Source organism: Silene latifolia, chromosome Y (assembly GCF_048544455.1).
Source record: "Silene latifolia isolate original U9 population chromosome Y, ASM4854445v1, whole genome shotgun sequence".
Lineage (NCBI taxonomy): Eukaryota > Viridiplantae > Streptophyta > Magnoliopsida > Caryophyllales > Caryophyllaceae > Silene > Silene latifolia.
The window spans coordinates 43,454,153-43,480,031 of NC_133538.1; the positions used below are offsets into that span (position 1 = coordinate 43,454,153).

Sequence of the window (25,879 nt, forward strand, 5' to 3'; positions counted from 1 at the left end):
GTCTTCGGACCCAAAACCGACTCAGAAACCCGTCAACTCGAGTCAACTTGAGCCGAACCGTGTCAAACCAAATCTCGAATGTCAAAAATAATGCCATGAATTCCTTTATGTCATTTCCATTAACATAACCCTAATTAGAGTCAAAACTGTCTTCGGACCCAAAACCGACTCAGAAACCTGCAACTCGAGTCAACCTGGGACAACCCGAGTCAAACCAAATCTCGAATGTCGAAAAAAATGCCATGAATGTCTTTATCATGTAATTTCCATTAAAATGACCTTAATAAGAGTTAAAATTGACACCGAGCCAAAACCCGACTCGAAATTCAAATCCCGACTCACATGGGTCAAACCCGAGTCAAGCACACAAATTACCTACCCCAAGTAACACCAAAATCATCTTATTAGATGCCCATATTGTTACACAACATCTTATATAAATACCGCAAACCAAACAATGGATGGAGAATTGGCCACGTCCAAATTGAAAGGGACAATACATCCCTTTCCATGACAAGGTAGCTCGCGCCTCTTTAGGCATGCCCTTGGCCAGCAAGCAAACCTAACCGATTTTCTAACATCCCCATTTCTCTATAAATACCCACCATCACACACCACAATTCTCACGCGAGCGTCCGCCCCCTCCTCCTCCCTTAAACTTCTGGACTCGACTTCCTAAGTCACAAAATCGACACGTGTTTACGACCTATCGATCGTAAACCCAAGCCTTACACATTTTGTTTGGTACCGTCGCCGTGCATTAGACCAATCCATTTGACCAACTCAATTCATCAATCAACATGTTTTCATTAACATATTTTCAACATATTTTCAAAACTAAATCCTTTTTAAGGCACTCTTTTAAACTTCTTTGATCGCGAGTAGTCACAACGAGAAAACCGTCTCTAAAGTCGTCTACGTCACAAACATCAATACACGTAAGTTTGAGGGTATAAATATCTCATTTATTTCATGTCTTTACTGTTTTTTTGAGTTTATATGCATGAACAATGCATAACACGATTCAAACATAGATTAGACGAGCCAAAACCGGATTTAGGCTTGAGACATGGGCTACTTACGTAGCAGGTAGGCTCGCGCCTCAATGCCCTCTCAGGTCTTAATCCAGCCGTGTTTGTTCTCGTCTTTCTTCTTTATTTCATTTCTTATTTGCAATCTGTTTTTACCATTTCAAATGTTTCAAATCATTTTTATGACAAACTTTTTAGCCATAAATTATAATCACCCTTGGTTCCATATACCATGACGGTTTAATCCGTGATTCGGTGATATTAATTGGTTAATTACATTGTAAAGGAAATTCTTTTCTTTTATTTACCATTTTAATTCATTTTTATGTTAAACATATTTTGACCATTACAAAAATCATCCTTGGTTCTTTATACCATGACGATTTATTCCGTGACTCGATGATATTATTGGTTAATTACATTTTAATGGGTACTTTAACACCCTTTTCTTTTATTTACCATCTTTCTCATTTATTTACATTTGTAGATATATTAGTCATAATTCATAATCATCCTTGGTTCTTTATACCATGTCGGTTTAATCCGAGTACGGTGATAAATATCGACTAATTACAAATAAATGAACTTAACATATTTAGTTCATATCAAACATTTTACATTTTTATTTGTAAACTATGCTTTTCAAACTTGCAAATCCGACAACGAATATTACTAAAATAATAGTAATTATTCCGAGTCATGCAAATCATACTTGCAAATCATTAATCATAAAAAACGGTTTTAAACAACCTTTTTAACAACCAGGGGACGCCCCTTGGGTCGTCGTCTGGCTCGCGCCCCAAGAGGCCGTCTGTTCTCATGTTTTAAAACATGGGCAAAGCCCTTTATCTCGCCAATAGGCTCGTGCCTTAACAGGGCTGCCTAGCACTATTCTGTCCTGTTTTAGCATTTGTCTAGGACGATCCCGATTATGGTTAATCCGAATACGTGACGGATCAGATTGACGATTTTGCATTTTATACTTTGTCATTTGACACCCTTTTACAAGTAATGGATCGTGTTAAGCACCATGACCCGAATTTGGTAAATGGATGTTTAATTTCCGTTCTCACATGCAAACCAATCTAAATCCAACTTGACATCTTATACTTGATACTTGGAGTAAAACAAACCGACTTAGGAAATTCTCACATGTAGGTTAAACTTTTGGATGCGCATTCATGCATTTAAACCGTTTTATCAACTCTTGCACTTAAATAACCACGATCGATCAGTAGAGGCCGCTAACGCGGGTGAGATTGGGCATCCGATTAAAGGGCTTCCCAATACGTACCCTCACCCCTTACTCAGAACCTTTGGATAGTGGATGGCCTTATCCAGGGCATACGAGAGTCATTTTAGGCATAGAATGCTAAAAGGGAGACGAGTTCTTATCTTTAGTACCTATGTCAAACACCGTTTTTGACTTGATTGACCTAGGTATAAAGTGGATTCGAGCGGGTTCCAAGCATCCCACAAATGCTTGGTGGCGACACCGAACATCTCTAATCGTTTCGAGACCTTTGCCGAGACGAAACCGACCGATCTAAAGCGATCCGGTCGAAAGCGTTCTTCCGCCGCCGAGCGTGGCTTTCAAAAGACCGTTGTATGTCCAGAGATTGGCTTGGCGTGCAGGTGGCCCGTGACCGCAGATCGGTAGATGGCCCAAAGCCACATACCGGCCTGTGGCCCATGTCCACAGTTGTCGTTGAAGATTATGGAGAAGCTACCTGCTGGGGTAATCTCGGACTTAAAGGAGGTTTATGAGAGGGCGGGGCATGCTGAGAGGTTGGTTGACATGGCCAAGGATGCCAAGGAAAAGGGAAGTGAAAAAATAAAGGCTAAGAATGAAGGTGGTAACCAGTCAAGCTTCAAGCGTGATAACTTGAGCTGGCAAATAGTAATCCGACCCAATAACACGACACGAACCCGACACGAAGTTAGCGGGTTGGGGTTCAGACGTTGTGACCCATTTAAGTAATTGGGTTGACACGGACACGACATGAACCTTAAATGGGTCGGGTTAGGGTTGATCTCTTTTAACACGAACCCGATACGAATAACCCATTTATTTAAAAGTTTGATAATATATTGGGTTGAATCAATAATCCAACCAAACAACTTAAAAATAAGTATTTTCATGCATCATTTTTTGGATACTAGGGCTATAAAGCTTAGTGTATTTTTTTAGTTTATTGGGTTAAACGGGTTAGATGGGTTAAAAATGACCTGCTAAAAGATAAATGGGTTAAACAGGTCGGGTTGGTTACATAAAAAGTAAATGGGTTGGGTTAGGGTTGAGACAAATGACCCATTTATGTAATTGGTCCGGGTTAGGGGTTGGGTAGCAGTGACCCATTTAAAGTTGACACGAACACGAACACGACACAACCCGATCTGTTTGTCAGGTCTAGTGATAACCACAACCAGGCTAGAGCTTATTTTGGTGGGTCTGGCTTTAGTGGAGGATTTCGCTTCGGGGGAAGAGGTGGTAGGAGTGCTAGTGACAACTCTACTTTATACTGTTTCAACTATGGCGGGACAGGCCACAAGCGATTTGATTATAAGAGTGTTGGGGGAAGAGGCTTCCAGCGATCATATCAGGGAAACTCTTCGCAGGCTCCGAGTCAGAGTATGGCGAGTAACAGGCCAGCTGAGTCATGGAACAGTCAATGTGGTCAGAACAACAATAATGGCGCTTATAACCGCAACATTAGTGGATCTTATCAGCGCCAAAACAACAATGCGAACCAAAATTTGGGGGACAAGCCTACTACATCAGCAAGTATGGTGCAAGGAGGGGGTCCAAAGAAAAGTGGTAAACTGTTTATAATGGGTAAACAGGCGGTAGAGGATGATGCGCAAGTCGTCACTGATACTTTTCTTGTTAACCATAAACTAACTTTTGTTTTGTTTGATTCAGGGGGAACCCATTCGTTTGTGTCTAGAGGTCATGCTTTAACAATGGGTTTGGGGGAGTTTGAGTTGGTAAAGGATAATGTGTTTATACCATCGGCGGAGTCGGTGTCATGTCATAAGTTGTACAAAAGGGTATCTATGGTGATTGGGCAAGTACTTACCGGTTAATTTACTCAAGTTTTCTTTAGATGGGTTTGAGGTCATTGTCGGGATGGACTGGTTGGGTAAGTATGAGGCTAAGATAGATTGCCATTAGAAAAAGGTGACTTTGAAGGGTCCTAAGGGAATTAAAGTGTCATATCGGGGGTTTGTGGTAAAACCCAAGGTTAAGATGATTGCAGCTATGACTTTAAAGTCATATTTGAGGAAGGGATGTCCTATGATCCTTTGCCATGTGAGGGATACTCGCAAGAAAGAGCCATCATCAGCAGAGCTACCGGTTGTGGGTGAGTTCAATGATGTCTTTCCGGAGGAGAGACCAGGGTTACCTCTTGAGAGGGACATTGACTTCAGTTTAGAGCTTAAACCAGAGACGAGACTTATATCAAAGGCTCCGTACCATATGGGACCAAAGGAGTTGGAAGAGTTAAAGATACAGTTGAACGAGTTGTTAGATAAGGGATACATTCGACCTAGTGTATCGCCTTGGGGTGCGCCAGTTTTGTTCGTGAAAAAGAAGGACGACAGTATGAGGTTGTGCATCGACTACAGAGAGCTAAACCATGTTACCGTGAAGAACAAGTATCCTTTATCGAGGATTGATGATCTTTTTGACAAGTTGAATGGAGCTTAGGTATTTTCAAAGATTGATCTAAGATCGGGTTACCACCAGTTGAGGATTGCGGATGAAGATATTCCTAAAACAGCTTTTCGGTCGCGGTATGGTCATTATGAGTATGTGGCGATGCCTTTTGGGTTGACAAATGCGCCAGCAGTGTTTATGGATCTTATGAACCGGGTCTTCAGTCTATTGTTGGATAGATTCGTGGTGGCCTTCATTAACGATATTCTAGTCTATTCCTGTAACACCCCCATTTATCCAGGAGCCTTTAGCTAGGCCTCCCAAGTAAATAAGAGTGTTACCATCTCGGTTTCTCGAGGTAGTGAATAACAAAGTACAACAAACCAAAGTACTTTAGATAAAATTTAGTGATTACATGTTTATTACAAATTAACCAACTAAACTGAATATAAAATTAATTACAACTCGCAGCGGATATAAATTAAGTGATTAATAAACTAAATGATTTAGACTTCTAGGTAGACTGGTCGAGTCCTCACGCATCCCCTTAAGCTCCAAAGTCAGCTAACTAAAGTACTTGTCAAATTTGATCCCCAGTTACGGTTCATCACAGGTGTTCACGAATACACTGTCAACCACGAGATTGGATAAGAATAAACTAAACAACAATAATTATTTAATATAAAATACAACCAACCAATATCTAGTCATTGGCAACTCATCCAACCATACCGTAACTAACTCAACAATTTCACTGGCAGTAGCACAACCCCCCCTTAACACCGTGCCATGCTCAACTCAACTGGCAGTGGTCCTCTCATACCATGCTCAACTGGCAGTAGTACCCTCCGTACTATGCACTACTTTGTAACTGGCAGTGGTACTCTCATACCATGCTTATCTGGCAGTAGTACCCTCCGTACTATGCACAACTGGCAGTAACAACTCTCTTGTTATGCACAACTGGCAGTAGAATCTCTCCCGCTATGCACAACTCATCACAATACTCATAAGACTTATCGATAATAATCGCAACAGTATAAATAACAGTGACATCCATCTCAACATTTAATATAATACTCTTATCCACAATTCTTTATAAAAGATATCTCAGACATAACTCCGTTATTTAAGAATGTAACACAAGGTTGTGTAGGATATTCCTACCTTTTAGCAAATCCAAGCGCCCAAGTCAAGTTAATAGTGATACTCTACAAAGTCGGATCCTACAATTATGACATATAACATCAATAACTAAATGGTGTATGCGTATTATTTATACGAACTAACTTAATCAATTACTAATCTAACTAACTGGTCTTAAATATGTTACAATTTATTGCTGTTTTGTTGAGTTTTTTGTGGCCTGATTTGGGCTGATAATGGACCACCCTAGCCGTTTTAGTGCAGTCACTGATTCTTCTATCATAATCCTATATATTCTGTAGTACTACTCTCTATATAGCGCATACGTTTGTCCTACCTCCACTCACTTTTGTCATATATATTTTCTTCTTAAGTAAGATGATCAATTGCCAAAAGTTCATTTCTACTCAATTAATCAAGTTATTAATTAATTGGCTCAGCTTCGCACCTCACAATTCTAGTTACATATTAATAGATTCTAATATCATGTTAAACTTTATAAAGAAGAATAATAATATTGTGAATGTTTTATCATTCATCTACCAAATGTTTTTTATACAACGATAGTCTTAGAACCTAAAATGTACATATCAGAACTACTTATTTAAGACCATTTGTTACTAAACTAAATATTTTATGAATATGTTCATTACTACACTTGCTCCATTATTATATTACCATCATGGTACGTACACACTACTACATTACTAGTTTATTTACTACTATACTAATTACTACAATTATGATAAATTAACCATTATAGTTAAGTTAATTAAATTATTTAATCTATTCCCCTTTAGCTTAAACACCAGTATGTAAACACCTAATAAAATAAAATAATTCAAGGTCGAAACAATGACCAACTCCGCCAATAAAGCGAGCTACATTATTTAACAGTAATGTTTATCCCAACAATCAGGTAATAATTCCATTGCTAACAACTATATACACCTGACATCATACCATTGCTAACTACTTCACAACTCAACTACTACCAAACACACAACCCGACGTAGCCCCTGGTGTTCTATGAGCATAACCAGCCTCCTCAAAGCACCATGGACAGATTACAACGCCCTAAAGCGTGTCCGCGAGGGAAACGAATTGGTTCGAACTTATTACAATAATTACGGTCTCGGTGAGTCTCCTTCGAAACCGCACTAGAAACACCCTACGGCCAGCAATTTCAACACCTCTAAACGACTTTAAATCTGGCTTTAAAGGTTGTACCCGAGCCCCTCCTCTCACCGCGAAAGGCAACACAACCCGTCCCCATACCAAACACAAACCCCAAAGCTAAACCATCTAAAACGATTGCTAAATTAAAAGGGCGTATGCGTGCTTACCTTATTTGGTTTAGGAACGAGGATGATAGAATACAAGACTGATGGAGAATGATGATGAACATATGACGATGACGATGGAAGGAATTGGGACAATGAAAAGTAGGTGATGAAGGATATAATACGATGATGATTGTTTGGGCCAAAATCCGCACATTGGCCTAATGGGAAACAAGCCCATCCGTTCTCGTTCGAGAAGTTGGGCCGTAGAAGCTAACTAATTACAGGAAGCCCATGAGCATAAGGAGCCCGCGTTTTGTAAAGTCATCAGGGAGAATTCAGGGAGAATCCAGGGAAATCAGGGAGAATAGGGCGCAGGATCCGTTTATGGAAAGAGTTATGATAGGACTAATATTGCTTACCATAAACGGAGTAGGACACATCTAGAGTTCTTACCCTATAAATAGCCAACGGAAGCAAAGGAGAAGGGCATTCGAGATCTCACGCATACACGCAACATATTGTGCTAGCTAGATTTACATCTCGTCTCCATTGTACTCATTCTCATATTAACAAGCTAGTGCAATCCTTGGAAGGGTACCGTCCCTTCCCGCGGTCGTTTCCCACATCTGGTTTTCCGCGTCACCAAATCTCACGTGTCAACCTCTATTTACGTACTTAACTTCTTTATTTTACATTAAACACAAACATACAATCAATACGCAATGAGTAAGACCGCATTGACCTCGTATAACCTAATTCGGTAAAAAATACCAAAACAGTTTGGCGCCCACCGTGGGACATTGTGGTCGTCAATCGTTGAGTACACAGACATATAATGGACAAGCAAACGTCAGCAGCCGTGTCAGGGAGTGGTCAGTCGTCGATACCACCCAATCCAGTTCAGAATCCAGCATCAGCCGCACAAACTCAGGCCCCCGGACACACTCCAAGAACCACATCCGTGACAAAAGTCACTCTGCCTCCTAGAACTCCTGCTGTGGCGGCTCAACCCAGATCAGACAGAGGCACAGCAAGTTCAGGCCTTACCCCACCACCCAGTCCAACACAAACCCTGCTCAGTGGTATGGAGAATCTTCACAAAGTCATGGAAGATATGCCAGAGGACCGGAAAAAGGCAGAAGCTGAAGCAAGGAGGAGGGACATGGAACATCAAGCAGATAGACTTTTTAAAGCAAAGATCCAAGACACCGAAGCACGGGGATAAAGGTCGGGCCCCGGTAGTAGATCTTACCAAGGAGGCATCAAGCAGCAGGAGTCAACTTCGACGGATACCTACCGAGTTGGTAACAAGACTGGATCTAACAGCAGTGTCAATAGGAGAAAGGATAACCCCACAAGGGCTAGGATACCTCACACTGCATACCGGCAAACAACGACCCCGGCGGAAGTATAACCAGGTAACCTTCCAGTTGATAACTTTGTAGTAACTAACCAGACACCTGGTGCAGGATCCGCAGGTAGCCCGCAGGTAAGCTGGAATCAAGGAATGCTCGTGACCTCAACCCCATTAGCAACCACGCCGCATCAGAACCTTCAAGAGTTCGGGCCTGGAAGCAGCACTCCAAATCAGCAGGTAGTAGACAAACGGATCTCGAACTCAGGAAGCCTGACCAACCAGCAATACATGGAGCTTAGGGAGATGCTGATGAGACGGTTTTAGTATGTGTTAAGAAGGTCGAATTAGTGAAGTTCAAGTGACAAAGGCGGTCCTTAATGAATTATAATGGTACAATGCTTTAAGTTTTAATGTTGGCGGAACTTGGATCCAAATATTGAGAAATAAGCCTGGAAAAGATGAAGAAGATCTTGTGGGTCAGTTTTATATGTTTAAAACGGAGTCCAAGTCCGAGGAGAGATGGGCCCGGATACCTATGAAGTTATCTGAGACGTGAGCGCTTAAGGTGCACTAATTGAGCGTGCATAAATCAAAAAGGGAAGGGGCGGCAACAGCTATTGAGCGACCTGCATGCGACCTGCGCGCAACCGAGGCGCGACCTACGCGCGACCTACATTAGACACTTGTTTGTGCTTTGTCGCGTGATTAAGCTTCGTTAGACTAGTGTTTGTTTCCTTATTTTACTCGGTTTGTTCCGATTATTATTATTAGTAATACTTTATTTCTAAATCTAGTTATCTTACCTAATTACTATATAACTTATTATTTCAGTTTTAGAAAAGACTTATGTCGCTTGGAGAAAAAAAAACCCTATTGTTATTTTCATCAAGACTATGTGTAACTAATCTTTCATCTTGGATTCAAGCGATTGAAGCACTGTAAATCCGGTTGTGAGTTTGAATGTTTTAATTTCTCTTCTTGATTATTGTGAATTGCTTAGCTATTAATTATATGAATGTTGATTGATAATTGCTAGGTGAGCAACTAGCAGTCGATTTCTTCATTCTATTGTTAGTATTGTTAATTGAATGGGATTTATTGATTAACCTTACACTAGTAACACCTAAGAATTAGTATTGAACGGGATACGTTGATATTAGTACTTAGAAGCGATTCACATAAATATCTAAAGTGCAACTGGATTGTATGCACTATTTATTCTCTATCGAATTCTCTAAATTATATTGCTGATGTTGAATTAAACCTTGAATTGGATTGTTAGGGTTGTTTAATAGTTAGGGTTGATTAAGAACGGGATTCGTTTTAATCGACTATTCGTAAGGAGAATTGGAATTTTACATTCACGATAGAGTAATCAAGATTAGTAATTGAAACCGTCTTACAATGATCAATTGTTATTGAGTGTGGATATTGTTGGGGTTGGTGTCCTTAACAGTTAGTGCAAGGACTTATAAACCTCTAAAAGGATCAAAGGGCATACCTTTGGTATTATTATCAGTTGATCCACGTTTATCAATAACGGTTGGCTTGCTAGATAAGTTTGACGTTATTGTCATACAGATGGCGGTGATCAACTGGTCCCTAAAAGTCACACCTATAGGATACGTTCGAGAGATGTGACGGTATGAAAATACAGTCATGTAGATGCCAAATTTGACTAACCAGTTAGTCCGAGTTATTTGACTAGTAATTAGTCAAAATATGATGTTGAGATATTATATTTAATACGGATTAAATATCATGGGCTAAGGCGAATTAACCAGTTAATTCGTAAAATTAAATATAAGCGTTTTATATTTAATTAAATGTATATTGAATATAATTATACAATACTGTTTTGTCGGACACGTATTAATAATTCAGCTAACCCGTATTATTAGCTGATGCCTTAATTTCCGATAACCGATAACAGATTTATAATAAACCGCGTCATATACATTTAGTCTTTTGGGCACGGACTACGAGTTAAAATGAAGAGGAAATGGAAAAGCCCATTTCCTCCCCATGGACTCGGTTTGGCCGAGATTAGGAGATCAAAAGGGAGAGCTTCTCCTCCCTTCTGACCTAATCATCATTAGTGAAAATAATTAGGGTTTTGGAGATACTTTCTCTCTGAAACTCAGATCTCACATCTCGAAAACCTCACAACAAGTTCTCCCAATATTGCAAGGCAATCGGAGAACACGTTCTAGCACAAGGGCATATCTCGGACAAGTCTTGGGTGCAACAATTAGGAGGGAATCTCGTTTGATTTCTGTTCTTTACGCCGTGCATCAAAGGACCCGAGGTTATTTCTCGTTCCTTATCGTTTCCATTGTATTTATGTTTTATGACCATAATCACATGTTTAAATTTACGTTATAGTCCTAAATTTATAGGGTATTATACGGATGTATACCCACAAGTGGTATCAGAGCGAGGCCACGTAAATTTTCTATGTGTTTCTCATAAAACGATTTTGAAACGATTGTTTTTGTCTTAAAAACCGTGCGGCATCAGCCAATTTTTCTCACTAAAAATTTTTTGATTTGGTCATTGCGTTTTTATGAAACCGTGACATGTTTTACACGGTTATTTCATGTTGTTTTCGTTGATTTTTGCATATTGTTGTTTTATACGGAGATTATAACAATATGTCATGTTTTTGTCAATTGTTAAAATTGATTTTATGCGTTTTGATCAAAATTGTTGTGGTTTTGTATCATAAAACTTGTTTCACGAGGGTTTGGAGTTTTTCAGAAAGTTTTGTACTCGATCGAACAAGTTTTTAATCGATCGAGTGTTTTTTTCTGTTTTGTTTTTGCTCGATCGAGTCCCCTGTTGTATTCGATCGACCCGTTTCAAAACCCTCTCGCTCGATCGAGTTGTCCTCGTACTCGATCGAGTAGATTCGATATAAAGGTACTCGATCGACCACCAGTTTAGTCGATCGAGCACTTTCTCGTTTGGCACCCTCTCGATCGACTTGCGCTTCGATCGATCGAGCCCTTATGTCCCTCGATCGAGCACTTATGTCCCTGGATCGAAGGATTTCTGTTTTGACAGCTTTGAAAATTTATTCTTTTGCTTTAAATTTTCTTTTGGCCTTAATATGTACTTTATACGGATATTGTACACTCGCTATAATTGTGAAACGGTTCACACACGTACCATTAAGTTATTTTAAAGCGTATTTAAAGTAACGGATTGTAATGGATTAAAATTAAATGATAGAAGCGGTTTTATCACATGAATTTTAATCATTAAAAGGTGGTTTGGATAAATTTAACATAATTACAGAATTATGTCACGAATGAATTTGTTTTTAGTTGATGCATTTTTATTTATCGTTTATCTTGAATGCCGTGAATGCCCTTTTATTACGTATTTAATTTTTACAATCGGTTGTAACTTAGTGTGGCCTTAGTAGAACGTGTTACCGTAATGATGGAACACGGTCTTGGTTGTATTTTGAGATCTCGTATCTCCGTTTTGGATTTTTCACTTGTAATTACAGCTTTTAATTAGAATGTAAATAGGTTTATATTTTGTAATTTTAATTGTAATTTTTGAGAAGACCAAAGATGGAGACCAGATGCTCACTCCCGCTACTTGGATCAAGATGGAACATCAAGACAAGCTTTTCAGGTCCAACGGTGGATTCCAAAGTTGTATTATGTTCTTATACTAGGATAGGCCACACTAGGAAATTTTTATTTACGTATTGCATTCTTTTATTTATTTTTCGCAACGATAATATGCATCATATTCCGCCTAAAAACCAAACCACCTATTTATTGCATGAAAACTGACACATATAGAGGTCACGAGTTAGTTTTCATTGACATTCTCATGTCACACGTTTTAAAGCCATCATCCAAATAAATTCATTCACGACAGACGCTAGTTATTCGTTCACTTAAAATGAATTATAATTTAGTTGATGGGATCTTCCTCGTATAAACAAAAATTGAGAACGGTCTTTATAGGTCAAACTCCAATGAGTCCCTTCTTCGTCGGTAGGCATAATATGACCCCTTCTACGTCGGGTAAGTTGGAACCGATTGACCTATTTTATCTCAACACTATGGTCACTCGTACGATCCCGTGACTATGGTGGACTATAGATAGGATTTACGGAAATCTATCGACCAAGAGTTCTTCCTGAAGAATTAGCTAAACAGTTGGCTTATCAATTTACGTAAATTGAGTCTTGGGATCACTTGTATCATTCTTGAGGGAGATCAATTATGCAAGTGCGAGAGTCTACATGTTTAAAATGAATTTTAAAATAGACTTAAATCACCTCGATGAGTTGCTTATTTCGCTTTTGTTTTTCTTTCTTTTTCAAGGTAGATCACGTTTTAAACTCGCTAAACAAATGGTCTGGTTCTACGATAACCCAATGCCAAGTGCCACATTGGACCGTGAGTCCTGGCTTAGATCTTCATGAATCGGATGAATCGCCTACTCGATCAAGAATGATGGATCCAACTTCGCGGATGGGAGGCGGCATTACGGAATGTCAGCTGCTGACGGAAGCTCAAATATCTATTAGAGCCCATCCCGGCAAACCCAGTCCCACGGTTGAGTCGCTTGAAATCACCAAGTTTAATGATTTCTGTATGGAAGCGGGTGCGATTAAAAACGTACTCATTTTTGCAATGGAACCCAATTTGCAGAAACGCTTCATAGCCCATGGTGCAAACAAGATTTTCACCACGCTCACCAAGGAATTCTCGAAAGCACCGAGAATCGTGACTTATGAGCATACCACTCGCTTCTTTGATGCGAGACTCCGAGAAGGGCCAACCGGTTAGCCCACACATTCTCGGATGATTGAGAATGTCGAGAAACCGAGACCTTTAATCGTAACATCAGCGAGAACATTGTTATCGACCGCATACTTCACTCACTCCACGATGGTTATTCGCAATTTAGGGCGAATTACTATATGAATGATTTGAAGAAAACTCCCCATGAATCGCACTCCTTCTCGTACAGACCGAGAAGGACATGAAGTCCAGTGGGAGCATGAAACAGGATGTTCTCGTTGTGTAAAATGAAGGAAAGGGTAAGGGCAAAGCTCAGGCAAACCTAGCAGTAGGTAAGGCGAAGTTCAAGAAGTCGGGCTCAGGTAAGAGTGGTCCTGGTGAGTCGAGTAACTCATCAGGCGCGACAAAGAGCAAGAAAGATAACATGGAATGCCATCACTGCCACATGACTGGGCATTGGAGACGCACATGTCCTGTTTATCATGAGGACATAAAAGCAGGTCGCGTTAAACCTGTTGGTATGTCTTCTCCTTCTACTTTTATTCATATGATTGAGATTAACCACGCAAGTTACGGAACTTGGGTACTTGATACTGGTTGTGGTTCTCATCTCTGTAATCATGTGCGGCCTTCAAATCTCAAGCCTCTCGTAAAGGGTGAGGTTGACCTGCGTGTCGGGAATGGAGCAAGAGTGGCTGCCGTCTCGAGGAGAACATATGTGATCCAGCTTCCTAGCGGATTTGAGTTATCATTATATGATTGCTATTATGTACCCAGTCTTTCGAAAAACATTATTTCAGTTTCTGCACTTGACAAACTTGGTTTTTCATTTGTAATTGAGAATAATACTTGCATTTTCTCTTTACACAATATGATTTATGGCAAGGCAGTCTCCATGAATGGAATTTATGTTTTAGATCAGACCACCGAAATATTACACTTAATGAATAAAAATTTAAAGGTTGGTGACAAAGATCAAACGTATCTATGGCACTGCCGTATGGGACACATTAATGAGAAACGCGTAAAACAGCTCATCAAACATGGAGCTATCTCGGCCTTTGATTTTCAATCATATGGCACGTGTGAATCATGTCTCATCGGTAAGATGACTCGGATTTCCTTCAAAGGTGTTGGAATGCGCGCCGACGACCTATTAGGGCTCATACACACAGATGTATGTGGTCCTATGTCAATCACCGCACGAGAAGGCTATAGGTATTTCATCACTTTCACGGACGATTTAAGTAGATATGGCTATGTCTACTTAATGAAGCACAAAAGTGAATCCTTTGAGAAATTCAAGGAATACCAAAATAGGGTACAGAACCTATTGGGTAGAAAGATAAAAACCCTGCGTTCGGATCGTGGTGGCGAGTATCTTTCTCACGAGTTTGATCAACACCTAAAGGACTCGTGGGATTGCCCTACGCTTAACTCCACCTGGAACACCTCAGTTGAATGGTGTGTCCGAACGGAGAAATCGAACACTACTTGATATGGTTCGATCCATGATGAGTCACACGGTTTTACCTGATTCATTATGGGGTTATGCTCTTTTGTCAGCCGCTCTAATACTTAACCGAAGTCCGTCTAAAGCTGTTGACAAGACTCCATATGAACTATGGAAGGGAACTGTCCCTAACTTGTCCTTTATACGGGTTTGGGGCTGCGAGGCTTATGTCAAGTGGAGACACGAGGATAAGCTCGGCCCGCGATCGGTCAAGACATACTTTATAGGTTATCCTAAAGGAACACGTGGTCATTACTTCTATTCGCCAACCGAACAACGCGTTTTTGTTGCGGCTAGTGCGACATTCTTAGAGAAGGAATTTCTCGAGAATGCAAAGAGTGATAGAACCTTCGACCTGTCGAAGGTTCCAGAACCAAATACCGAGCAACCATTGGAGGAACCTATTCCTTGAATCCCGGCTGCGGTTAACATTCTTGAGGAACCTAGGAGGTCGGGAAGAGTCTCTATTCCTCCGGACAGATACATTGGTATGGTCGAGGAACATGACATAGATGACGTTCTACTCTTAACGAGTAGTGAACCCGCAACCTATAAAGGTGCCATGACAAGTTCTGACTCAAAGCTATGGCTTGAGGCCATGCAATCCGAGATGGACTCCATGTATGAGAACAACATGTGGGATCTTGTTGACTTACCTGCTAAGGTTCGTCCCCTTCAATGCAAATGGCCTTACAAGATAAAGCATTCTGTGGAAGGTCAACAAGATATCTACAAAGCACGACTAGTTGCTAAAGGTTTCACCCAAGTGCCAGGTTTGCACTACGATGAGATTTTTGCACCCGTAGTTATGCTGCGTTCCATTCGGATTATCTTAGCGATTGCCGCTTTTCATGACTATGAAATTTGGCAAATGGACGTGAAGACCGCCTTCTTAAACGGCTTTTTGGAGGAAGAGTTGTACATGGTACAACCCGAAGGTTTCATCGATCCAGTACATCCTAAGAAAGTGTGCAAGCTTAAGCGTTCCATTTATGGACTTAAGCAAGCATCAAGGAGTTGGAATCATCGCTTCGACCAAGTGATAAAAGAAAATGGATTTACTCGATCGGTCGAGGAACCATGTTTATATATCAAGTCGAGTGGGAGCAAGATTGTCTTCCTAATATTGTATGTTGACGACATACTCCCGATTGGGAATGACATACCTCTCTTAACTTCGGTGAAAGTATGGTTGAAAAACCATTTCCAGATGAAAGATCCGGGAGAGGCACAAAGAATTCTAGGCATCCGTATCTATCGAGATAGATCACGACGGATGTTATCTCTCGCCAGAGTCTTACATAGACAAAGTCCTAGAGAGATTCAACATGACTAACTCCAAGAAGGGGTTCCTTCCTATGGCTCCAGGGGTGCATTTGAGCAAGTCTCGGCACCGAGACACCGGAAGAGAAAGAGCGCATGACACGGATTCCTTATGCTTCGGCTATAGGATCAATCATGTATGCCATGATATGCACACGTCCAGGCGTGGCATATGCATTGAGTATGACAAGTCGATTCCAACAAAGAACCAGGTGAACCACATTGGCTGGTCATCAAGAACATTCTTAAGTACCTACGGAGGACTAAAGATTGGGCATTGACTTATGGAGGCGAACAAAGGCTATGCGCAACCTACACGCAGATGCTAGCTTCCAAACGGATCGAGATGACTCGAAATCTCGATCTGATTCGTTTTTACTCTTAATGGCGCTGCAGTCAGCTGGAAGAGTTCGAAACAAACTGTTACAGCAGATTCTACGACTGAGTCCGAGTACTATGCCGCGTCTGAAGCTACAAAGGAAGCGATATGGATGCGTCAATTCTTACATGGACTCTCTGTAGTGCCTAGTTCGAATGACCCGATCACCATCTATTGCGACAATAGTGGTGCCATCTTCCAAGCTAAGGAGCCAAAGTCTAGCAACAAGTCTAGACATGTACAACGGAAAGCTCATTTAATCCGGGATTACGTGGAGCAAAAGGAAGTAGTGATAGAAAAGATTGCTACAGATGATAACATAGCAGATCCTCTCACTAAAGCATTACGACAAGATAAGCATGAAGGGCACGTTAATTCCATGGGAATTAAACGTGTTCCTAAGTTGTAGTACTCTTTTATGGATCAGATTCATTCTCTCTTGTACTCTATACGACATCATCGTTTTGATATTTTATATATATATATATATTTTGTTTGTCATGTGGATTTGTACGACAAATTTTGAACACCACAAAGTGAACTGAACGAACATTATATCTTTTCAGTCCTTAATTGCCCACATGAGCTGATAACTCTGGCAATTATTTTGTGACGTTGGTTGATGGTGGGTTCAACGAGCCATAAGTCAACCGGTTGACTGACCAATCACAGAGGCGATTTATACGGATATTTCGTAGGACACACTTGTGACATCGACGTGGAGTCCTAAATGTTTTATAACATTCGGTGCCCGGTCGTGGATAGGACCTCCATGGTGATCCTAAGAGTCGATTCTTTTGACTATCGACTGTCTCTTGAGACTAAGGCAGATTTTGGGTGACTTTGGTTTCTTTCTCACGGTCATCCGTAACAGGGGGCCAAGTAGATTTTTTCTGGGTCATTTCATGCTGTGCTTAGATCGGAAGGAGTTCGAGTTGAAGGAAATATTCAGCCTTTATCGTGTACTCGATATTTCTCGGGGCCACTCGAGGAGTCAGAATCGAAATGCATGGCCATGCTCGGATACGGATTCGTTTTATCAGTTAAGTTACTCTCTAGTCGGGGAAACCACTCTAGATACAGATCGATTGTAAAATACGACCTTTGTGGATCCAGATCTGCAAATTGTTTTACATTGAGTGGGAGAAATTTTAAATGAATATGAGAATCGGTTATCGCACATACACTTGTACGGACAAGTGGGAGTTTGTTGGAGCTTGTGTCCTCTAGTTAGTGCGGATAACGTCATTGCACATGCACTTGTACGGACAAGTGGGAGCTTGTTGGGGTTGGTGTCCTTAACAGTTAGTGCAAGGACTTATAAACCTCTAAAAGGATCAAAGGGCATACCTTTGGTATTATTATCAGTTGATCCACATTTATCAATAACGGTTGGCTTGCTAGATAAGTTTGACGTTATTGTCATACAGATGGCGGTGATCAACTGGTCCCTAAAAGTCACACCTATAGGATACGTTCGAGAGATGTGACGGTATGAAAATACAGTCATGTAGATGCCAAATTTGACTAACCAGTTAGTCCGAGTTATTTGACTAGTAATTAGTCAAAATATGATGTTGAGATATTATATTTAATACGGATTAAATATCATGGGCTAAGGCGAATTAACCAGTTAATTCGTAAAATTAAATATAAGCGTTTTATATTTAATTAAATGTATATTGAATATAATTATACAACACTGTTTTGTCGGACACGTATTAATGATTCAGCTAACCCGTATTATTAGCTGATGCCTTAATTTCCGATAACCGATAACAGTTTATAATAAACCGCGTCATATACATTTAGTCTTTTGGGCACGGACTACGAGTTAAAATGAAGAGGAAATGGAAAAGCCCATTTCCTCCCCATGGACTCGGTTTGGCCGAGATTAGGAGATCAAAAGGGAGAGCTTCTCCTCCCTTCTGACCTAATCATCATTAGTGAAAATAATTAGGGTTTTGGAGATACTTTCTCTCTGAAACTCAGATCTCACATCTCGAAAACCTCACAACAAGTTCTCCCAATATTGCAAGGCAATCGGAGAACACGTTCTAGCACAAGGGCATATCTCGGACAAGTCTTGGGTGCAACAATTAGGAGGGAATCTCGTTTGATTTCTGTTCTTTACGCCGTGCATCAAAGGACCCGAGGTTATTTCTTGTTCCTTATCGTTTCCATTGTATTTATGTTTTATGACCATAATCACATGTTTAAATTTACGTTATAGTCCTAAATTTATAGGGTATTATACGGATGTATACCCACAGATATATGCTTGGATCTAAGACCTTTTAAATCATTTGAATTCATCTATTTCGTTATTTACTTAGTCTTTGTTCTTTAATAAATCAAACAAATCAAATCTCCCCTTAAACTGGTTACTTTACTCTGCATTATTACACACATTAGTTAACTTAGTCATTCTCTGTGGGTTCGACCCTTACTTTCTCTATATTACTGTTTTAGTAGTTTAGTAAGTAAGTGATTATAAATTTACATTTTATAGGCATACGACTATTAGCCCGTCAAATTTGGCGCCGTTGTCGGGGAAGGCAATAGTTAATTTTTTTGTATTAGTGTAGAGAGTTTTAGTTCGTTAGTTTTGTCTTAGTTTACTTGATAAATAGATGGCTACTAAATATTTTTGCCAATATGAGCATGAACTATTTTATAAATTTGTTAATAGGCTCCATGAATATGTTATAAGATGTCGTCATCCTTATCAAAGATGGGAGCTTTGTCATGTAATTTATAATGGTCTAAATAAGGAGACTCTTGGGCATGTACATTCTTTAAGTGGTGGAAATTTCATTAATGGTTTGAGCTATGAGGAAAAGTGGGAACTTTTTCAATATTTGGCTCATGACACTGAAGAATGGGAGCGTTACAATTCACTTCCTATACAACCACATCACCTCTATTCTGCTTTAAATTATCATGATAACTCACCTATGTCTACTGAAGACATGATATGTGCTTTAATGGCTGATGTGAATTCCTCTTGTGCTAATGTGAATCCCTCCCCATGTGAGACTAACCTAGTTAGTCAAGATTTAGAGGACCGTGTTGAACAAGTGACTAACCACTTTGATATGCCTGCGACACAAGAATAACTTGATTCTTATTATATTAAGTGGCAAAATGAGCATGTTGATAAGTTTCATGACCCCCTTCCCCTTGAACCTGAAGTGAAGCACTCTTATAAAGAGTGTGATGTTGACAGTGGTGATGATGGTTTTTGGGATGATGAGGAGGATGAATATGGTGTGATACATTCTTCACCCCCTTCCCCTGTTTCTATGCAAGTTTACTTATCTTGCACTAATATTGAGATGACACATGTTGATAATTCATTGATGCAAAGTGATTTGAGTAACGTTTCGATCGTTGGTGATTTTTCAAGTGTGATTGTTGAGCATGCGAAAGAGGGGGTGTTTGTGTCATGTGATGAGACCATAGTGAGCAGGGTGAAAGAAGAGGAGATACTTGTTTTTAATAATAAGAAAGATGACCTTCCTACACTTGGTGAATTCTTTAGCATGGAGTTTGATCAAAAGGTGGGGGAAGGAGAGGATAAGGTAGTTAATGAGTCTTATAATCACAAGGAGGAACCATTCATTCCACTTTTTGAGACTCAATCTGTGTTAGTCCCTCAAAAATTTTATATTATCTCCGTTCCTTACTTGACTATCCCTATATCAACCTCATCATCTAAGGAGCCATATCGTGACATGGTAGCTAATTTTGAGAAGCATAGAGGTAAAGAAAAGTATTTGAATGTTTATACCTCTTTTGTACATGTATGGTTTCAACTGCTCTTACACTATTACTGTCACTTCTCGTTTTTGTGGGCTATCATGTTTGATAGGTTACTGAGGGCATTAAGTTGTTCCGCGCATGACTTGGCTTTTCACTCATTCTGAATGGTCTAGTGGTAAGTTCAGGTAACTTTTCTATCTAAGCTTAAGTCGGGTGGTTTACCATTCCGCGAGATGTCGAGCCAACGACGTTAAATAAAAGCGGTCCCGGGAGGTAACCCGTAGATTATTATTTTTGCAAAAAAAAAAAAAAAAAAGGAAATCCAAAAAAAAGAGAAAATCAAAAAAAAAATTGAGAGGAAAAAAAAAAAGATCGGACAATACCTCAAGATTCATTGCATATTTATGGTGTTGGCGTCATAAGAAGGTGACATAGAAGGGCGGTTGGGTAAGTTAGTGGTTAAGGTGAGGTGTAATCGCGGTGTGATGTTGTTGGCACCTTCTAATTGCGATTGGATGGAGTTGTCGTTTGGAGTAGAGGAGTAAAGGTTAGACCAAATACGATGGGGTCTTATTTTTTTTAACTTGTGTTATTTGGTCTTTGGTTAGGTTTGGAGTAATAAGGGGATTTAGTGTTGTTTGATTACTCTTGTTTCTTGGCCATGTTGTTCTTGTGCTTTGTGGTGGATGCTAATGGCCAAGTGTGGGGAGGAGGTGTGGTGAGTAGTTGACATGTTTATGTGGTTAGCTTTTTGTACTAGTGAAGTCGCATGACGCTCCCTTTAATAAGGAGTGTTTTCTCCGATCCTTTTTATTGTGTCCTATACAACATTGAGGACAATGTTTAATTCAAGTATGGGGAGGAGAATCGTTCCGATTGTAATTCATTGGACTTGTGTGGTGTGCTTTAATTCTGTTATTTCTTTTCCCAAAAAAAAATTGAAAAATGAAAAAAAAGTGAAAAAGAAAAATGAAAGAAAAAGAATGAATCCCGGCTAGGTGAAAACCCGAAAGGGAGCCTAGGCAAGATTGGGATGTGGCCGAGGACGGAGTGAAAACCCGAAAGGGCGCTCCGGGTAAAATGAAGAATCGAGTTCCATGCCACTGAGATTAGATGTGAGATTGAAAAAAAAAAGATAAGCTAGAGTGAAAACCCGCAAGGGCGGGCGCTCTAGGCAAAATGAGAGATCTAAGAAAAATGAAAAAAAATTTGATGTCCCTTTACAATATTGGAGACCCATCTTTATAAGTTTCATTGTGAGTCTTGTTGATTTTTCCCATACTTCTGTGGGTTGGTGTTGGTGGTGTTGGTTTAATTTATTGCGTCCTTTGAGTTTACTCGAGGACGAGTAAAGATCTAAGTGTGGGGAATTTGATGAGATGGTTTTAGTATGTGTTAAGAAGGTCGAATTAGTGAAGTTCAAGTGACAAAGGCGGTCCTTAATGAATTATAATGATACAATGCTTTAAGTTTTAATGTTGGCGGAACTTGGATCCAAGTATTGAGAAATAAGCCTGGAAAAGATGAAGAAGATCTTGTGGGTCGGTTTTATATGTTTAAAACGGAGTCCAAGTCCGAGGAGAGATGGGCCCGGATACCTATGAAGTTATCTGAGACATGTGCGCTTAAGGTGAACTAATTGAGCGCGCATAAATAAAAAAGGGAAGGGGCGGCAGCAGCTATTGCGCGACCTGCGCGCGACTGAGGCACGACCTACAGTAGACACTTGTTTATGCTTTGTCGCGTGATTAAGCTTCGTTAGACTAGTGTTTGTTTCCTTATTTTACTCGGTTTGTTCCGATTATTATTATTAGTAATACTTTATTTCCAAATCTAGTTATCTTACCTAATTACTATATAACTTATTATTTCAGTTTTAGAAAAGACTTATGCCGCTTGGAGAAAAAAAAACCCTATTGTTATTTTCATCAAGACTATGTGTAACTAATCTTTCATCTTGGATTCAAGCGATTGAAGCACTGTAAATCCGGTTGTGAGTTTGAATGTTTTAATTTCTGTTCTTGATTATTGTGAATTGCTTAGCTATTAATTATATGAATGTTGATTGATAATTGCTAGGTGAGCAACTAGCAGTCGATTTCTTCATTCTATTGTTAGTATTGTTAATTGAATGGAATTTATTGATTAACCTTACACTAGTAACACCTAAGAATTAGTATTGAACGGGATACGTTGATATTAGTATTTAGAAGCGATTCACATAAATATCTAAAGTGCAACTGGATTGTATGCACTATTTATTCTCTATCGAATTCTCTAAATTAAATTGCTGCTGTTGAATTAAACCTTGAACTGGATTGTTAGGGTTGATTAAGAACGGGATTCGTTTTAATCAACTATTCGTAAGGAGAATTGGAATTTTACATTCACGATAGAGTAATGAAGATTAGTAATTGAAACCATCTTACAATGATCAATTGTTATTGAGTGTGGATATATGCTTGGGTCTAAGACCTTTTAAATCATTTGAATTCATCTATTTCGTTATTTTTTTTTTTGGTGAAAATGTGAATCTCATTAAAATCAAATAAAGCACACCATACACTTACCATAAGTTCAACATGAAAAAACTAGCTACTAATCTAGTACATTTTGTAGCCAAGCCTTACATTTAACACTCCCCTTAGCAAATTCACCCTTGTTCACTCGTATTTTAATCAATTGTTGCACTCCTTTCACAACTTGTCGAGGTTGAGTAATGTAGTTCTCCAATCTGCATTTGTTCCTACAATTCCATATACTATATATGAGCCCAGAAATGGCAGCCATTACCACCTGTTTCTTCATCAAAGAACGACACCTCCATCGAATAATCCAATCCATAACATTGCCTTGCCATTGAACTTGTAACCAATTCTGCAAGTGTAGCACACACTGCATACTGAACACGCATTCAAAGAACAAATGACTGTGGGTTTCCAACTGCACACCACACAAATAGCACACACCAGCAGTGACAGCACCAAACTTGTGCAATCTATCTTGCGTTAAAAACCGTTGTTGAACATAAATCCATGTACTAAAATTATGCTTAGGCAAGCATACTCTATTCCAAACCATAGGCACCCAATCCTTCTTGGAACAAGGACCAAGTAACCACTGATACCCCTTCTGAATAGTGTAGCTCCCATCCCATCCTCCATTCAAAAAACCGGGTTTAAGAATGTCCTTCACCTTGCAAATCTGTCTCCATACCCAGCTAGAATTCTGAGTTGGGTTATACATCCACCAGTCCTTATGCTTTATATAGATGTGATGCACCCATTGAACCCATAGACTCTCCTTCTTGCTATGGATCCACCACGCATACTTGCCTATCAACGCAGCATTCCACAGATGGCAATTAATGATACCTAACCCACCTTGCTCCTTAGGTAAACAGCAAGTCTCCCAAGCAACAGGGGGAGAGTGCTTATACTCATCATGTCCTGCCCAAAGATAGTTCCTGCAAATGCATTCTACCTTGTGGATGACACCTTTTGGTAACAAAAAAATCCTAGCCCAATATGCATGCATCTGGGTGAGAACCGCCTTCACCAATACCAACCTCCCTGCATAGCTAAGATGTTTAGCTCCCCAACCTCTAATTCGTGCTACAATTTTGTCCACAACCCTGTTACAATCAGCTACACTCAGTCTTTTGGATGAGATTGGGACACCCAAATATCTAAATGGGAACTGCCCCATCTTAAAACCAGCAAGCCTGACCAGATGTGCAGCTAGATTATCATCAATACCATTCAAATACATGTCTGACTTGGCCCTGTTCATGCACAGACCAGATGCTTCAGAGAATGTCAGGAAAGCTCTCAATATGATAGTAATGGAAGTCAGATCGCTCAAAAAAAGAAAAAGATCATCTGCAAAAGCTAGATGACCGAGCTTCATTCCCCTACAAAGGGAGTGATATCGAAATCGGTTTCTCGGTGACAACCCCGAGAATCCTGGAGAAATACTCTAAACACAGCGTGAATAAAGAAAAAGGAGACATAGGGTCCCCTTGCCTCAAACCCCGTTTCCCCTGGAAATATCCAAAGTGTGACCCATTCAAAGAAATGGTGAAGGACGTTGTAGTAACACACACCATAATCCATTGTATCATCTGTTCAGGGAACTCAAGAGCAACCAGCGTATCCTTAATAAAGGCCCATTCAATAGAATCATAGGCCTTTTTGAGATCAATTTTAAGCAATGCCCTAGGTGTACAAGATTTCCTCCCATAAAGCCTTACCAAATCCTGACATATAAGGATATTGTCAACAATTTCCCTATCCTTAATGAAGGCACTCTGATTCATACTAACAATATCCATCAACACTCCAGTTAACCTTGTACAAATGATTTTTGAGATGCACTTGTAAATGACATTGCAAAGAAGCAATAGGTCGAAAATCATGGACTGAGTTGGGGCAATCCACCTTGGGAATGAGTGTAAGCACAAAGCATTCACTTGCTGCAACAGTCTGCCAAATCCTGAAGAATTCTTTAACAGATCAATCACATCAACTCCAATGATATCATACGCATCTCTCGAAAAAACCAAATAGAATAGCCATCGGGGCCGGAGCCTTCTCCACAGAATAGAGAAGAGTGCTGCCTAATTTCATCATCGCTTACCTGCTTAACCATCCCTCTAGCATGCTCATCACCACAACACGCCCTTCTTAACAACAGCAGGACACACTTGTGACAACTGCAACTGAGAGCTACCTAGCAAGTCCTGATAGTACTCAACAAATGCTTGCTCAATGGTAGCAATCTCGACACATCACCCCATGCATATCATTAATCTTTAGGACTTTATTCTGGGCACGTCTGGCTTTAATGGTACTATGAAAGTACCTGGTGTTATCATCTGCTAGGTTAACCCACTGAACTTTAGCTTTTTGGGCAAGGAACAGAATCCTGGCATCATCAAGCTTTTTGTAGGAATCAGCAGCCACCCTCTCCTGCGCTTGAAGCTGCACATTCCTGGGATCATTGTGCAACTGTTTCTGAATGCTTTCCAACAAAGAACTTAGCAACCATGGCAGAACTCTCAATATCCCCATAACTCCCATTATTCAGTTTCTTTAAGGGATGCTTCGATACTTAAGTTTTTGACCAATCGAAACATGTAACACCCTTTGACAGGTTGTTTCCAAGTCTCCATGACAATGTTCTTAAACTCAGCATGCTTCCCATTATTCAGTTTCTATTTCGTTATTTGCTTAGTCTTAGTTCTTTAATAAATCAAACAAATCAAATCCCCCCTTAAACTGGTTACTTTACTCTACATTATTACACACATTAGTTAACTTAGTCCTTCTCTGTGGGTTCGACCCTTACTTTCTCTATATTACTGTTTTAGTAGTTTAGTAAGTAAGTGATTATAAATTTATATTTGATAGGCATAAGACTATTAGCCCGTCAGATGCTGAGCAGGGTCCCAGGACTACCACCTCCACTTGAGATGGCATCACTCGATACTTATGTTGACTCACCATTTGTGGATGACATATCTGTTGTCGCCATGCCAAAGGGATTCACAAATCCAAGCATGCCTCTCTTTGATGGCACGACAGATCCCTTCGACCACATGAGCCAGTACAAGCAGAAAATAATGACAGTGACGGTTGTAGG

General features: G+C 39.9%; 1 protein-coding gene across 1 annotated transcript; it reads right to left on the reverse strand.

Moving 5' to 3' along the window:
- Window positions 1-22,834: 22,834 nt before the first annotated feature.
- Window positions 22,835-25,317, reverse strand: LOC141627951 (uncharacterized). The gene is made up of 4 exons (XM_074441145.1): window positions 25,100-25,317; window positions 24,586-24,730; window positions 24,342-24,494; window positions 22,835-24,214 (listed from the first exon to the last, which is right to left on the reverse strand). Exons 1-4 carry the CDS (start codon window positions 25,315-25,317, stop codon window positions 22,835-22,837), a joined length of 1,896 nt encoding a protein of 631 aa, XP_074297246.1.
- Window positions 25,318-25,879: the final 562 nt, after the last annotated feature.